At 40.7% G+C, this 17,486-nt stretch overlaps 1 protein-coding gene across 1 annotated transcript in view; it reads left to right on the top strand.

Annotated features, from left to right (window-relative positions):
* Positions 1-13,729, top strand: part of PPP1R1C (protein phosphatase 1 regulatory inhibitor subunit 1C) — a 46,577-nt gene extending 32,848 nt beyond the window's left edge. The window contains exon 5 of the mRNA XM_014880267.2: positions 13,343-13,729. Within this exon, the coding sequence (XP_014735753.2) occupies positions 13,343-13,431 (89 nt within the window). The 3' untranslated portion in view covers positions 13,432-13,729. The remainder of the gene's footprint in view (positions 1-13,342) is intronic.
* Positions 13,730-17,486: the final 3,757 nt, after the last annotated feature.

Raw genomic sequence — 17,486 nt, 5'->3', positions numbered from 1 at the left:
CTCCTCTCCCAAAAGATCAGACACTGTACCAGACACCTTCGAATGTCTAAGCTAGGAATTTGATTTTACTAAATTTCTCTACCAGAGAAGCGCCCTGGTTGTGCATAAACATTATGTACTAAATTGGTTAGTATTTTTTCAGGGTGGGAAAATCTATCTATATTACTGTGCAAAACACCATAAATTGCTACAATCCAGTTTGGTTCCCTTGATTCAAAGGATTTGTACCCTTACTCTGTGAAAACTCTTCCTTGCAGCAAAGCAATGCTGTTCCCTTTTATGCTCCCAAGTCATGAGAGCCATCCCAAACCCAGTGGAAATCATCACAGGTGCCTGCAGCCAGCTGGGAACTTTCTGGGTGAGAGCTAATTGGCACAGACTAAACCTTTCACAACATGGTGAGGACAGCACAGTGAAAACATCATCCCACAGCTGCCTCTATCCAAATTCCACCTTTCAGTCCAGTGGGTGACCTCTCCTGTGGAAGTGCATTCTGTGAGACAGCTCTCTGCTTGGCACTTGCATGGGTGATACCTAGAAAAATGTCTCAGAAGCAAAAATCAGGACGTGCTAGGGTAATATGAAGAAAACAGTAATGGTATATTATTCATATGCCAGCAATGAAACAGCTGCAGTGGGGATAAGCTAAACACTGGCCTATCAATCACTTGTTTAATCATACAAGGTTTTTCTAATTTTGAACTTGTTTATAAAATATGTAAAAGAAGAAGTAATTTCAACATTTACAATATTAATGATGTGAGGTTATGCTGATGCCAAAATCCTATCTCCTTTGTCATCATAGGAAGGATCACAACGAAGATTATAATTATAACTCAGTAGGGAATTTATCAACAAATTAACAGAGAAGTTTATAGATTTCTGGTGAAAGAAAGAGACAGGATTAATTAAAAGTGAAAGCCACACATGGAAGTATAGCAGAGAAACACCACCTTGGAATTTTGGGTGACCAGCAAAAATTTTGAAAACTCATTGGAAATACTTTAATCCTAACCCCAAAAATCTTGGCTGCACAGAGCGTTCAACAAGAAATTTAAATCTGCCATTAACTAATTTTTTCTGTATCTGCCCTAGATCACGGAAAGAAAAAATAACCACAAAAATAATAACAAAAATAGAAAATATGGATCCAGAGTATAAACTGAACAGAATACTGGGGTGTCTTGCCAGACCTGGGGGCAAAACAGAAGAAGCAAGAGCAGTCCAGTCATTACACACAGGATTTCATCACATACTCAGGCTTCTGCTTCTCAGTATCACAGCCTCCTCTTCTCTGTCACGGATTCCCTCCCCTAAGGATGTGGCAATCAGTTTTTCCTCAACTGTTTGGGTTTCTTGACCTCAGAAAAATTCCCATGTCAGTCAAAATCTAGAGAAGTAGAGCCACAGTGCAGTTGCCCAAGAAAAAGTGAGCAGTTGGGTAATGCTGTCCACTAAAAATTGAAGTCCGATAAGAATGCCTTAAGAAAACTTAAATACAGCTTCTTGGAAATGGCTTAGGCAGTTGGGGAGTTTAAAATGTTTTGTAAAGCATTTTCAGTTAGGTTTTGAATGAAAAAACCTTAATTTCTGTTGTGTTTTGAATGCCTATAAAAATCAATTTAATTTTCCTATAGCATGTCTACATTTTTTGTTTTTAACAAACTAGGCAAAACTAAATGTTCTGGTATTGCTAATATTTTTTTGGTGGATATTTTTTTCTTCCTAAAGGGAACTGCAAAATTTCAGAGGTATTTTCCTAATTAGGAACAAATGAAAAGTGTCCAGCTTCAAGGAAGTGCAAATATTCAGCTAGTGAAGTCTGCTACTGTCATTTTTAAGAGTGCTCTGGCATGAATCCATCCTTAAACCAAGTCAGGCATGGAGTCACCCTGGGCCTGTTACAGACTGCCTAGTGAAAAACCAAGACCTGGAAGTCTCTCTGCTGGCTGGACAAGGCATCACAGACAAGTGCATTCCTTTTTTGGGGGGGGAGCAAACCACAGGATAAAATGCCAGGCTTTGTTCCTACTGCTCAGAGTTTTGCAGAAAAGCAGCATTTTCCTTTTTCACTTTGCTTGTGCTGGCTGTGCTGCCAGGACAGCAGGGTGCAGTGGGCTTGCCTTGCTCTGCCCTTCACTGCAGCTTTTAACAGAGGCACACAGCTTCAGCTCTCCCCACCATCAACACAGCTCTGCCAGCTAACTCGTTTTTTAACTAAAATTGCCATTTGAATGGATGTAATTTATTTTGAAATTAAAATATAGATAAAATGTCATGCTACTCCTCTGTCACAGTGCAACCATAAGAACCTCACAGACCAACTTGGGGCAAATGTCAGCCCACATGAGGTCCAAAAAGTTCAGACTCCTTCAGTTCAGGTTCTTTAATACAGCATTTTCCCCAAGAATTAATTGCTGAAGGGAAATCCCTTAGGCATTAGCTTTGAAGACTGGTTTGCATAGCACTAGCAGGACTTTGAGACAAGAACACATACAGACATAAGTGTGCTGTAGTAAGAGAAATGGCCAGGAGAGCTGGTCAGAGATTTCCCATTAAAAACTCAAGAAATAAAATTTATTAAAGGGAAAATGCTCTTGGTTGCCACTATTGTCAGGAACAGATTAGAGGAAATACAGCTATGGACCTTGATTCCCTTCCTCACACATAAGTTATCATTTAATCTTTTAAGGTATTGGGAGCTGAACTCATTTTATCCTCTGTGAAAGGAACAGTAGCTGTGAACATAGCATTTGTTCCTAGAGACAAGCAGAGGACCACTTTTGCTCACTGATTTCAAGGCCTGGAAAGGACCCTTATTTTTATAATTGAATCTCTGGTGTAAAGCACAGACTTCAACCTAATTCTACATTTGATCCATATTTGAGGTTGAACAATGGTATGTATTTTAGAATGCAGAAGTTAAGACTTCTTATGAAATTTAAGATTTACCTAATACTCCTTAACTTTTCCTTTACTCACTTATAGCAGGTAGGATGATGAAACTGTTTTATTTTGTACACAGCAGTCTACATAACTAAAATTTGGCTTGTCTACCTCTAAACAGACTTATCTTTTGTAGCTGCAATAGTGAGCATCGTTTCATGCTGTCTTTAGCATCAGCTTTCCCAAGTCTTTGCTGATGTGATTTTCTAGCTGTAAAACCGACTTCCCACTTTTAGCCTCCTGAAGATAATCAGGCTACAGAGTGGCTCCAATTGGATACATAGGCTGGAAAAGCATGTGGTGAATCCTAAGAATGACAGAAGTGTCCTGTAAAAGTGTAAGATGGTTTAATTTAAAGAAGCTGTGTTTAGAAAATGCTACTCTCAAATGTTTTTTTAAGGGCAGTGGTTTCTAGTACATAATTTGTGACAGTTGCAGAGCTTTTGACTTCTGTTATTATGGAGCAGCTGATTAGAGATTTGAAAATGTGGCCTTTTATTTGGTGGAATTACTGTAATCCTTTGACATAAGGGAACAATTCTGCCAGCCCGTGATTTTGACCTACTCTCAGGCAGACAGCTGCCTGACTGAATGTGGTGCTGATGTTAAAAGTGAGGGCGAAGCAACTCCAGCAAATAAGCACATGGCCCAGTACGAGTTGGCTTCCAGATAAGTGCTTTCTCAGAGGAGATTCTGAGCATCTAACCAGCTTCCCAGGATCTGTCAAGGCACAGCACCTTTGAAGGTCTGCCTGAATTGGTTGAATGCAAGCACACTCAGCAGCACTAAGCCTGTCTTTTAGCTGTGAAAAATTGGGATGGAGAAGTGTCAGCTGAAAAACTCGAATCCTCTTCTGATTGCTGGCCCCAGCTGCTCCTGGTCAGTGCAGCCCAGGAGCTGTGAGGAGGGGAGCCTTGCAGTACTGCCTGGATTCATTATTGACATGGAAACCATCTCTGCATGTTTTCCTGATCAAGTTTTTGAGGTATTTGACCAAGAGACATCCTCCACAGAATCAGCTAAGAAATATTTTCTGGTTTTCCAAAGAGTAATTAGTGCCTGGGCTGAGACTGATAGGGGCTGAAATACTTGCTGGCTGAACACAGGAGCTTCTGCTCTTCATTTGAACTCTGAAGACTGGCTGACTTCTGCAGTCTGAGGGCTAGCAAGGGAAGGAAGGGCCAGCAGAACAAGATGTTTCCATGCTAGCAGAAATTGCCTGGGGCAACAAAAACCTCTCTGATTACTCTTTTGGCTACTGTGAGTGGGAGATACAGTCCCTTCAGCCATGGCAAAGCTGACTCCTCTCTCCAGTGCATGTTCTGGCCAGCCTGTGGAGGGCCAACAAAAGCCTTTCTGTGCAAGAACATCCTTCATGCTGCTCCTCAGGAGCCAGTGCTGCTTCGAGCCATTCTGAGAGGGAAAAATGGGAAGTGGAAAGCAGCGTCTTAGAGAACAAGATGGAAAGTAGCCAGACATTTGCAACATGATTTTTGCTGCTCTCATACAGTCTTCATTGTGATAGTTTAACAGTGAGCCTTTTGACTGAATGCAGCCTCAAATGAGCCTCAACATTTGTCATTTAAAAGGCTCACCATGACAACTGAGGATTGTATGACTTGAGCTAAGAGAAGAGTGAGCAGCAACCAGCAGACATTTAGAAAATTAGTCATACTTTGTTGCTGGGTTTCTGAATGATCGTTCACAAACCTGGGGCCATGGTGACCTGCTGAATATGCTGATGATCTGATCTGCTCCAGATCAGATATGTGACCTACATAACCCCATCATATTTGCCAATGCATCAGATCATTTGTTTTGATTTAGTCATGCATATTAGCGAGAGAAAAAAAAATTAAATGAACTTGCAAGGCTGAATAATGTCTCGGTCTTATAATCACAAGATACATGTGAATTTTTTTCTCCTTCTCAATTTGAGCTGAGGTATAAAATAATGCAACACATGGAAGGTTTTTTAAATTATCATTTATATATTGCTATAATGTCAGCATAGTTTAAACTGCCAAATTGGTGCTCCAGATTATTTTAATTCTAAATATTGGAAGTCCACCATATCTGCTGGTGCTTGAAGACTACATCAATTGTAAATGACAGAGTGACAGCCTGACTTTGCTTTTTCTAGGCTAATCTAAAGAGGTGTTTGAGAATATCTAGTGCACCTACTTTCTGTATCAACTTGTTTATCTCATATCTCAAACTTTAAAACCACATACAACAGTAATTTACAGTATTTTACATAAATTCATTGCAAATAAACAGTAGCTGGGGTTTTCTCTTTATAACTGGAACTTAACATCAATTACGTATGTTGACTCTTCTTTCTTTTACAATAGTAAGAGAAAATTTCATTAATTTCTGGAGGAGTAGGACCAAAATCTGTGTAATAAAGAAAAGACCTGTTTACATTCAAACTCATTGGCCACAGAATTAAGGGCAACCCTTGCATGTTGGTTATCAAGCTTCTGTGAAACCTTTCTTAACAGAAACTTACAGACATGGGTACCACTCAGAATCCCTTGAACCATTGCACAGTGCACCATTTTTCAGGCTTTCTCAACAAAGAATGACCCAAATTTTAGAAAACGTTTAAAGGTTATATCAAGCAGACTGTTCTCACTAACCAACATCTATAAAGCAAAATTTTCCACATCCGTTTATTTTTATTTTGCCTTCCTTCCTCGTGTTTTTTCTGTTTACTGATTCATACACATGGGAGTTGCCAAAGTCTGGGACTGTGTTTTGTTGTGTTTTATTGTAATGTCATAGATAACTTTTTGATACTCTTTGAACCACCAGTAGCTTAGAGACCACCCAAGAGAGTGGCTGCCTTGGGACACACAGGCTGGGCTCTCGTTGCCAGATCTGCTTGGAAGCAGGATTAACCTCCTGCCACAGGTCATCTGGTGTGATTATTGAACATGAGCATCAGCAAGGGAAATAATAGCTGCCAGCCTGTCAGACTGAAGCTATTCTTCTAGGTGGGAGCGAGAAAACACAAGGAAAGGTATGTAAAATGCATCTTGTGTTTGTATACAAATATCAGCCATTGTCTGGCTCTTTGCTCATACTCAGTAATTATCCACAGATTGCTGTGTGCCACAATTCTTGTCATATCATATTGAGGTTAATGAAGCATCCAGGAACCCACACCAGGAATTTGGTCTATGCCACATAAACCTTGTTCAAACATTTAACAGAAGACGGCTGTTGCACCAGGGAGCTCCCAGCTAGGGTGTAGCAATCAAGCTTAGGAACAGATAGAGAATGTTAGGGAGGAAAGCAACAGTCTTTGTCTCAGCAGGCTGGCAAGAAAAATATTCTCAGGATGTTTCTGAAATTCCATAACTGAGGATTTTGAGGAGGATTTGGAAGTAGCCATGGAAGCAGATAGTTGTATCTCTCCAGAACTTTAGGAGAAGGAATGAAAATGCTAATCTAAAAGCCTAGCAATTTGAGAAGCAAAGCTGTATCATTTCCTGATTTGAGTGTGAATGATGCCCATAATATAGGAAGAAAACTAATTTTCCTTGGAAGCATAAATAGCCACCATTAGTCTGAAATATTTTGGAGGGAATCAATGGAGGGAACTCAAGGGGGTAAGTAGTGGCAGGAGAAAAGGTACACTTAGAAAGCTTGCAGAAGGAGATGTGGTAGTAGTGAAGACCCCAGAATAAGGAGAGTTTTGAAGTCTGGATAAATGGTAAAGACTATATGGGATGCATTAAGCAAGAAGAACATGCGAGACTGAGATGACAATTGGAATGGGGAACTAGAGAAATGTGTAAGCCTAAATATCAGGGGAAAATGACAGTGTTGTTCATGGTAGATTAATGTTTTGACAGGACTTCAGATCAAGAGCTTGATTTTGACCACTTCGAGGTATTGGCTTCGACTCCCACAAGCTTGCATAGAAGATGCACTCTAGGGTTTTAATTTGGACAGAAGGGAAAATGACTACCAGAGAGAATGGCAAGGAGAAAGGCATTACAACAGCAGAAGAACCAGGGGAAGGAGAACCAGGGCAAAAATTGTGAGAGGCAAAGACATCAGCAAGCTGGAAAGGATGGAGAGAGGTCACCATGTACTTGGCCAGAAAGATTTGGGATTGGGAACAAGTGCAACTGGATCAAAGGAAATGGAGGATGGGGGCAGAGAGGGCTGATAAGGTAGAACCAGTGAGCATCGTTTCTGGTGAGCTGAATGGCAGAGGGAGAAGAAGGGGAGGCAGGTAGGGTTAAGGATAAGGTTAATGGTTTTTAAGACTTACTAACAAAAGCTTAAGCACTGAACTCTGACTTGTATGCAAGCACAGCTTATCTAAACCACTCAATTAAGTAAAAATGGATTAAAGGTTTCAGGAACTGATTGTAGAGATGAAGGAGAGAGATAACAGGTCATTTATGCAAAGAGGAAACAGAGAAAGCTCAAAATAAGTTTTTGGGAAACTATAGCATTTTTCTTACTGGTTTCCTGTTCTGCTCTTGCATGGAATGTATGCCCTCCTGTATTTCAGCTGTTTAAAAATAAAATAAAATATACAGTAGGATTTAATTTCTTTTCAGCCAAAGAATCAAATTTTTGATCAAGTCAGAATTCCTAGGAGATGTGTGTGCAGGGGTAAGTTTTGAGTTTCTCCATGACCAGTAATGACAGCTGTGTTTCTGTTATCTTCTCCAAATGGGGCAGAGAGGAGACAAGACACGTACTTCTTGCATTTGAAAAAAATCAGACAGTGTAGCTGGTGTGCACATGACAATGAAGATTTGAAGATGATGAAACTGGATTTTTCTAAATTTCTGTGAAGCAGAAAGTGCTGTGAATGGAGGCTGGTGAAGCTGTATTTTGTTGAACTGAAAGTCATCACAGAGAGGAAAAGTCTTTAATAATTATTCAGCTTCTGTCAAAGGAGGTTTCAGCCAGGCAGCTGCTCCTGCAGGCTCTGATGTCCTCAGCTCCTGCTGGAGGTGGCAAGAGCAGGAAGCATTTGATGCTTTTCAGAGCTGAGGCTGTGTCCTGTGCCTGCCAGAGCTGGACTGTGGTGCTCATGGCAGGGACAGGCCCTGGGCTCTCCCACTGGCACTGAGCAGCAGAAGGGAGCACATGCCATCACAGGGAGCACCAGATGTTTCTGGAAATGTATATATAAATCACAATGGACCACATGACCTAAATATGAGCTCGTGTGTTTTCCAAAATCAGCACAGAAATATTGATTTAGTCTGGCCCCATGATTTTAAGGAGTGAAGAGGAATCCTATTCCTGAAATAAGTCTGGCTGGTGCAATTAGACACCTCATCACTTTTCCAGAGAAAGGAGTCATTTGAAGCTCCCGGGTGGATCAATATGTAGCCCACACAGTCAATGTTAATACACTGTTATAAACTGTAAGATGCATTTACTGAGTTATGATTTCATAAAGTCATATAGTCATTTAGGTTGCAAAGAGCCTTGGGAAAGTCCACAGTTCAACCTGATGCATAAAGCAGAATTAGCACCAAATTTAACAAGGTGGTTCGATGCATTATCTAGTTCAGTACTGAAAATATCCTTGAAGAGACACATCACATTTTCACTGGGAAATCACACCAGTGCTTAAATACACTCAGGGAAATAATTTCCTCCTTATATCCAGTCGGAAAATAGTCTCTTCCAATTCACAACCCGACACCCTCATGTTTTGGGTAACTTTCCTTGGTACAGACAGGCTGCTGTCAGGTGCCCCAAAGCTGCCCCTGAGCTGCTGCAGCTGCTTGTTCTCCTGTAGCTGCAGGACCCATCCCTATCCATGGAGGAGGCTGCCCTGGAAGGCCTGACAGCTTCATCTGGCTCTTCACAGGTGCTTCCCATTGCACCCAGCTCAGCCAAAGACCCGTGCTGGATGCTGGATTTAACAACATTAGTTTACAGGGTATTTTTCTGTTTGGTTGGGTTTTGTGTTTTTTGTCTTTGTTTGTTTGTTTGTTTTGTTGGCATATTTTAGATCAAAACTTCAATTGGGAAAAAAAATTATGAGGAAGACACATCAGAGAAGTCAAAACATATTTAACTGGTAAATGCAAACCAGAATGTACCATTAAAAAGAATAATCCTTTTTCTGTTTAGTGGTATGATATTTCTTTTGATATTCTCATTTTTGCTAAGGAAACTAGAAAATAATTCATTTAGCATTGGCTGAGACATTTTTATTTGGCTGTTATCCTCTTTAGCCAGGTCTGTTTGCATGATAATTTCAAAGTGATTCGAGTTCTGAAACCGTGAAAACGAGCCTGTTTTATCTGTGCCTTTCACTGCTTTCTGCAAATCTGGAAATTTGTTTTTGATAGAGAGAGGATCAGCTCCAAATCATAAAACTAAATAACCCTTCAAACTTTAGGGAATTCAAGCTGCCAACCAGACTTCAATCCTGAGTTTGGTAAATGTCAACACCCTTTCTTGGGCAGTGAAGCAGAGTGAAGGAAGAAGTGTTAAATAGGATGGGGAGCTGCCTTAATTACTTGAATATTTTAAAAATTATTTTCCAGGAGATACTTAATTCAGGAACACTTGGTTATTTCAAATCTTATGACCCTAGTTAGCTTTCTAAGCTAGTGCTTTAGTTAGATGGAGAGAAGCAAAAAGACAGCTGCTGATGAAGCAGCATGGATGTGATGTGACTACAAAAATGACAAAAAATTGTCCCATTCTCATTCATAAGTGTCTAGAATTCTACAAATATTCTTTGAGACAGTGACTTCATCTAAAAGGAATTGACAGTTCAAATGATATTAGTGTATGGCTACTCAATATGATTTGAAATTATGGGTTTGTTTGTCAACATTAATTGGATTAAATTACCTGCAATGAAATATAAGCCTTTTGGGAAAAACCAATTCTTGTCCTGCTGGCTTTAGCAGTGTCCAAACAGACTGTGTTTCAAAGTAGCATGAGCGTGACCACATTGTGGGTATGACACATTTCCAGAGAGTGGTGAGAAGGGGCAGTGTTTGGTCTGGAAGGGGGATTTTGCTGCAGGTGAAGGGTGTGACGTTGTGACCCAGCAGAGGCTGGGTCAGATGCAGAGGGGATTGGGAACTCGTGGGGACAGTGGGATGGGTGGCACCCTGTGAGCCCCATCCCCAGGAAAGGGCAGAGCAGGGCAGGGCACCCAGTGAAAGGAACGGAGCAGCATCAGGACAGCATTTCAGGAAATGGAGTGCCCATAAATTCATTTCCTGGACAAAGGGACATTGATGGGACAGGGTGACTCCATGGATCAACATTTGCAGTCCTCCCTATTGCAACTGTAAAGCTGGTGCAGTTTATGTGGAATTGGTAACTTGGTGTTTCTAGCTTGGATGTGCTCTTACATACAAATAATTTATTCTAAAGTATCCTGGCTTTGTTTTGTTTTTTTGCTACAAGTAAAATTTTACAGTCTGTATTTCATGCTCATCTTTACATTGTGTTCAATCTGTGAACAGAAATAATCCTCCAACTACACCATTTTGGTCCTTCTTGGTTACTAGTTGAGAAAGCTGAGGGAATGAGCTCTGTTACTGGTACAAAGATTGGAAATATGAGAAGGAAATATCCTTTCTGATAAATTAGTGTTGCCATGGCTGTGGTTGTAAAAATGGTTGAGGTGACCTGAGTAATGAATTTTTACTCAGCCTCTGACAGAATGTAACCTTTCAACAAACAATTCAGATATTGCTAAGCAAAGATGCTGAACTGATCCAGCAACACTCTCCATGGATAGAGCTTCACCTGCTTGTCATGCGGTTCATATTGACAAAGGGCAGGGCACAGCCTGGATAACCCCACTGGAGCCACGCTGGAGAGCCTCTGTTCCAGCCTCTTCTCTTGAGCTGTGGCTGAATGTGCCAGTGTGCACCTGCCCATCTCCAAAGCCTCCTGCCCACCCTTGGCAGCCACTGTGGGCTACTGCAGTGGCTAGATATGCTTTTAATCCAAGAGTGTGATTGCTGTAATTTAACTAAGTATTTTTATTACTCCAGGCCGTCTTGTGCACTGTAAAAGTCTGCAGCTTTGTGCAGGAAATGTATCTTTTCAGGACAGTTACCAGCATTTCCTGTCATACATGTTCGTATGTTACTGACAGGAATTTCATTACGTCTATGTCAATTCATACTAATTTATTCCATTGTGTAGATGAGCATCTTGTTTCATAATGCCACACCAAGGGTCAGCTCATTCTGACAACCTGATACTGTGAGAACATCTTGAGGCTTACATATGACTACATGAAGTCTTGTGCACTGAGTGGTTAGAGAAGGAAACTTCCAAGGGGACACTGTAGCATAAAATGACCGGCAGAGGTGAAGGCAGGCTGCAGAATGGAGGTTATGAAAAAATCATTAAGTAAGATCAATAGCTACTTGCCATGCAAAAATCAATGGGCAATGCTCATTGACATAATTTCTCTCCATTTCCTACCATTTTGATATTTAATATTGCAATTAAACAATATAACCAAAAGTCTTCACTCCTACAAAAAATACAGTTCCATGGTTTCATCATACCATGTATCACATGCCTTCTTTTCTGTCTTAACTTTCCCTTCTCAACTTTGAAAAGCTCCCTAAAAAAATGATTCACTCTGGCTCCTAGCAATTCTTGTCTGAAGTACTGAACAGCAGCTGTTAGGTGAGTACTGTGAATTGTGCAAGAAATGGCTCTGTAAGTGCAGAGGAAACAACAGGAGACAAATTTACCTTAAAAACACAACATAATTTGGAAACAAATGTCCATTAACGTACAGTTATGTGAAATCATATATAAAGTGTTTGTCTTACTAAAGGGTATTGCTAAAGAGGAGCTGCTAAGAGCTTGGTAGCAGCTGAGCACCTTCATGTATCACAGCTCCTTAACTGGAAATGGCTTGATTATTGCAGGGCACCCTTACAAGGACTGTGGCTTTGGGGCATTAATGTATTTGCTTGGTTTATATCAGAACAACAGTATCCCAGGAGACTGTGTGCTGTCATTTGTGTGGAAGAAAAGAGACAGAGGAGCCCAGAGTCCAGCACAGAGTGATGGGCTCCTGTTAGAAGTGAAGCTGGTTATTGCACAGCCATTGTAAGATGCTGTTTTCAGCTATTGGCAACTTTCTGGAACTGGAATAATTTATGCTGAGATTTTTTTTCAAGTGATATATTTGGAAAAAATCTGTTCTGTATTTTGGAGTGGTGTGGACATAAATAGTGAGGTGTAGGAACTTCCAGATTAAGTGACACTGGGGCCAAAACTCTTGGACTTACACCATCATCAATTCTTCTTAGTCACATTTAGCAGAAATCTGGATCTTGCTCTCCCACCCCTCGAGGGTGAATCCCTTTTCAAAAACTGTGCCCCTACAGGTGCTACAACTTGCAGGGTGCACATTGGGGTGTTTGATTATCTAGTAATGGTTGTATAAAGCAACTGGGGTATCATTTCTACTCATCACAGAGAGGGAGTGATAGAAAAGGTAAGTGTTTTTCCTAACAGTTAGAAATGCTTGCTAGAACTATGTATGATCTTTGATGAAATAAAAAATATTTTTTTGTAATGACAGTAATGGCACCAGAAAATAGCCTAATTCAGGCTTATGTTTTGTTCAAATCATGCATTTTTGATGAATAGTTATGTTCCCACTTTATTTGTCATAAACTGGAGGCCCCTGAGATTAATCTTGTGCATTTGCTCTTTAGGTGTTTTGAAAATAACAACTCTTCCTCTCTGGTCTCTCTGTCATCTTTTTGCTTGATGCTGCTCCCTTTTCCAGCTCGAATTCTATCTCACCAAGGTGGAGCTGAGACGATGGGATTAGGCCCATTCATTGAAGTCTGCTTCCTTGTACTGCACACGAGACACAGAAATAACTGTAATTTGATTCATTTTCATAAAGTCTACTTCACTTGTTGGCTGAAACCAGTCAGCAGTAGGTACTTCATAACTTTCCTCAAACCTGACCTTCCAAATATCCTGTGATAGATATTTACCCTTTTCCTCCAGCCCCTCATGGTACTTGGAGGTCAAAAGAACACATTCTCCATGTTAGAAATTATCCAGTGTTGTCGCAGCTTTGGTGCCAGCAGTCTCCTCTCTGTCAGGCTCTCTTGGCCTCAGGACAGCTTTGCAATGGTGTTCAACACAAACCTGACCAAGGTATACCAATGAAAAAAGAGAATCAAATACTGTTCAGAGCCTTTATTCAAGGCAGAGAATATCTCTGTTGTAAATACACCATAATATGACTTTAAGACGTTTGTGAAAAAAGGAGTCAATATGGGCATTAAACTTACCCTTATTTTGGTTTTCTGTTTCTTCCTTCACAAAAAAAATATCTGATGCAAGCTAAACACAACCTTAATCATGGCTTCTGTACTTTCAGGGATTAAGCATCTGAAGAGTCAGAGTGACTCGGTGTTTCCAGAAGAAGAGGAGGGAGTTGGCGAGCGGGAAGAGGAGTGGGGCCATTAACCTGGGCACAGCTGGTCCTGCAGAGTCCCTGAACTGGCCCTTGGCCCTCTGTGCCCCCGGGGGCTCTTCAGGCACTGCACACGTGTCCTGTGACCCTTCTTCATGGAGATCAAACAGTTATTTTAAAGTCTTTTTTTCTTTTATTTTCTATGACTTAGAAATGTAATTTGCAAATGTGTTCGCTCCCTGACGTCGGTACTGCCAGAGCTTCACTACTGCCTGTGAGCTGTATCTAAGGCTTGTTGTAAATAAAAGTGATTTAAAAGGTACAAAATAAATAATACATTAATTTAGATGACATTGTCTATTGAACAGAGGGTTTGTTCTGCTACAGAGAAATGTTCATATAAAATGATCCTTTTGGTTAAGGGCAGTTTTTACCATTGTTGGTAGAGTTCCTTGCAGTGATGTGGATAGAAAAAAGGTAACGAAGTAAGCAGAGGTGACTCTATCTAGAGAACAATGCAAAGACACTCTTCCCTGTGTTCCCTGGATATGTGACACTTAAATATTTGGCTTGCTTTTGGTCTGAGGCTGCCTTGTCACAGCAGCCAGAACGATTTCTCTACACAAGGTCACTGTTATCTGGAGCCATTAGAACACGTTCCAGTGTGGCAGTGAGGAGCACAGGCGTGTGCAGGGCCTGTGAGCAGGGTCCCATGGCAAGTGCCACATCCCTCTTTGTCACCTGCAGCAAGGACAGGTCACAGCCATCCTGCCCTGTGCTTGCCTCAGTCTGAGCCAGCAAGTGACAGCACAGCAAACTGCACAAATTCACCTCGTGTCTGAGTGCCAGGGCTTTGGCTGAAGTCAGCATGGTTCATACCATCCTTTTCATTTTTAGACCATGCAACCTCTATGGCATAAAATGGAATAAGGAGGAGAAGGAAAACAATGTTTCTTCAAAGTCACACTTTACAAATTATTTTGATTTTTTCAATCAATGGCAGATTTTTAAATGAATTCACTGTCATTTTGTATTAACTGTTTGCGTTTGATACAAAAGTTTTGTCCTCAGTTTAACTTTCCACTGCTGCAAGTCTCCTTTAAAGGATTGAGCTAGCAAAAATAAAAAAATAAAATAAAATAAAAAATAAAAAATAAAAAATAAAAAATAAAAAATAAAAAATAAAAAATAAAAAATAAAAAATATAAAAGAGAAAATTAAATTAAGTACAGGAAAACAGAGCACAGAGCCTTTTGTCTATGCCTTGCATGGTGATTTCACTCTCAATCTGAGGTCTTCCACGAAGACGTGCTGAGAACAGGATCTGTCAACTTCTTTATATTTGAGAGCCATTTTTCCCCTCCATCTGTATCTCTGTATCTGTCCTCTTTGGTTCCATTTTCTGTAGACACACTGCAGACAGGATCCAAGACTCCAGCTCAGCAAGGGTGTGCAAGAAGGACTAAAGAAGGACTCTGCAATTACACAGAAGCCACTACAGGACTTCCAGGACCGAGATCTTTTCATGTCCCCAACAACAAAAAGAAGGAAATGACCCTTCAGAAACTGTTTGAATGGCCCCAGGTCAGGTCTGGAATGGCAGCAAGAAGCGCTGGGCTCTGCTCCCAGCTTTGCCACGGCTTTGCTTTTGCACAGCACCTGGATCTTCACAAAATTGCTCGTTGCCACAGTACTCATAAGCTGTGAATCAGTCACTGGTGTTTAACCTCACACCATCTCTCTGTGTTGCTAGCTAATAAAGCACTTTGGATATTAATGGCTTTTTGCTGGTTATTAGTACCCACAGGCTGCAGACAAGAACTGTCTAGGAGCTGTGAGCAAATGAAAGCATGGACATGATTTATAACACTGGACACCAGGACAAGCTATTGAACATGTGGAATCTCAGCATTTCGAAGAAAACACACAAAGCACCTGATAGCAGCTTGGAGAATGCATCACTGAAAACACTGTTTCAGGTTGACTGTTAGACTTCATATAAATAATAGGAAAAAAACCAGCACCCAGACTTAGTTTGAACTGTATTTGACTTTCAGAATGGTATATGTTGTTTATTCTCCTGGTGTAAAATCAGATAATACTTAAGTAGATATTAAGAGTCAAGATTTTAAAATCCTTTCTAAAGCATACTTTCCACTGAAGTCAGAGGAATTTTGCTTGAGAAAGATCATAGGTTTTGGCTGAAACATACTTTCCTTTGGGGAAATACAATGTGTAGCATACAGGAAAACTGCTATTATCCTGCTATCAATTTAATTACTGGATTTCTTGACTTTTTTATTTTTTAAGATCACTATAAATTCTGTTGAAGTCTTCAAGGATTTACCCACTGTCTTTTCATAGTACCATTATTTCTCCCCAGTATGCAAACTGAAAAAACAGCAATAGTTCTTCCACTGTTGGTGTTATTTGACCAAAAGTGTCCCATCCAACACTGACTCTGAGGCAGGGCTGTAGGAAAGGTTCTATTTCCCGTGCTTGGGCAAGGGCTTCCCATGGTGCCCAGGGTCCAGGCAGTCAGTAAGGGAGTTCCAGTTTATCTGCACTCCTGTAACATAAAGGGCCAGGCTGGTGGTGGTTTTCACTCTTTAAAAAAAAGCATTTATTTAACTCCAGAAGGTGAAGCATTGGGTGGATCTCTCCAGAGCTGGCCTGAGTGAGCTGTGGTGGTTGGGGAGGGATCCAAGCAGGGCTCCTACAGGCTGCAGGTCTGCTTTTGTACAGCTGGCACTGTACAACAAAATGTCCTGCTCAGTGCAGGGCTCCCCTCCTCATTTCTGTTCTCTTGAGACAAGTTTTTTTCATGAGGGACCTTATTCCTGCAGAAAATAAGGCATTGTCTGTCCACTAACCCTGGGGGGACAATGTAAGGGCATATTTAAAACATGCTGTCCCTCAAACTCTCCTTTCTTCCTCTCCTATTGCAACCATATTAATGCCCAGGCCCACAGATGTTCTTTTTTCATTCTTTTTTTAATTTTTTCTATAGCAGCTCAGCACAAGAGTGAGCTCCAGAAAGAGCCTCAGTTGTTCTGTTGATTCCTGACATGTGCAATTACATTTAACCTTTTCATGCACAGCATTATACTTGGCAACTGAGTGGATGCTAAACGCCGTCTGCTTTGCTGTATTCTCTCCTTTATCCTGCAGTGAGGATAGCAGCACTTAGAGCAAATCTCAAGCAGGATATTTGTGCACCCTCTGCTAAAGCCCAGGCTGCTTGGTAAGATGCTACTAACCTCCAGTTTTATCAAAGTGGGCTGATGGAGTTTATACAAATTCAGTGTCTATATTGTCCTATAGATTTTCTGTTTTTTTGTAAATTAAATAATCTGGGGGGTTTAGGGCAGAAAAATTATTTGGTATTTCTGCTAGGCCATACACACTCTTGTAGTTTTGTAATGATTCATTTGCCTAGTATATACTGACCCTTAGTGGTAAACTGAGATTTTAATTGCATTCCCAAATTTCTAAATTTTGCTTTTCTTTTTGGCCCAACTGTTCAGAAAATGGCAGGAATATTTGCCGTGCATCAGGATAGTCTATCTATGTAAATAGCCTACAATGTCTTCAACAGACATTAACAGGCATGTGAAAATAATGATGACAGGTGTTATTAGCTCTTCTGAAGGGAGGGCTGTGGGAAGCAGGAGTGTCGAAAGGTTATTCCAAAATGCAAAACAAAAACGCTGGCATTGAGAAGCAATACTCTCCACATAATGAGAAACAAATAAGAACTCAGTATCTGGCACTAACGAACACCTCAAGCTAACTGTGGAATGAGTATTAATTAGGTTTCCAAAATAGCATCTTTCTGAAAAGCAGCTGAGGTGTAATATTGCTCCTTATTAATCAAAGCAATGGGACAATGTGAACTCTGCAAAAAATAAATGGTTTGCAGATGGCTGTGTGCATCTTTAATAATGACAGAAGAACACAAGTTACAGCTTCAGATGCCAGGGACCCTTTCTGCATCTTCTCCTTTTCAGACAGCGATATTTGCAGTTTTCAAGGCAGTGAGGAAAGTGTGTTGGTTTCTTATTACATTTTCCCTGCAGCATAAATTCTGTTGATGTGCTTCCCTAAT

The sequence above is a fragment of the Sturnus vulgaris genome, chromosome 7 (genome assembly GCF_052056855.1).
Source record: "Sturnus vulgaris isolate bStuVul1 chromosome 7, bStuVul1.hap1, whole genome shotgun sequence".
NCBI classification, from domain to species: domain Eukaryota; kingdom Metazoa; phylum Chordata; class Aves; order Passeriformes; family Sturnidae; genus Sturnus; species Sturnus vulgaris.
The sequence above is the reverse complement of the archived record's forward strand: the minus strand, read 5'-3'. Positions and strand labels throughout refer to the sequence as shown.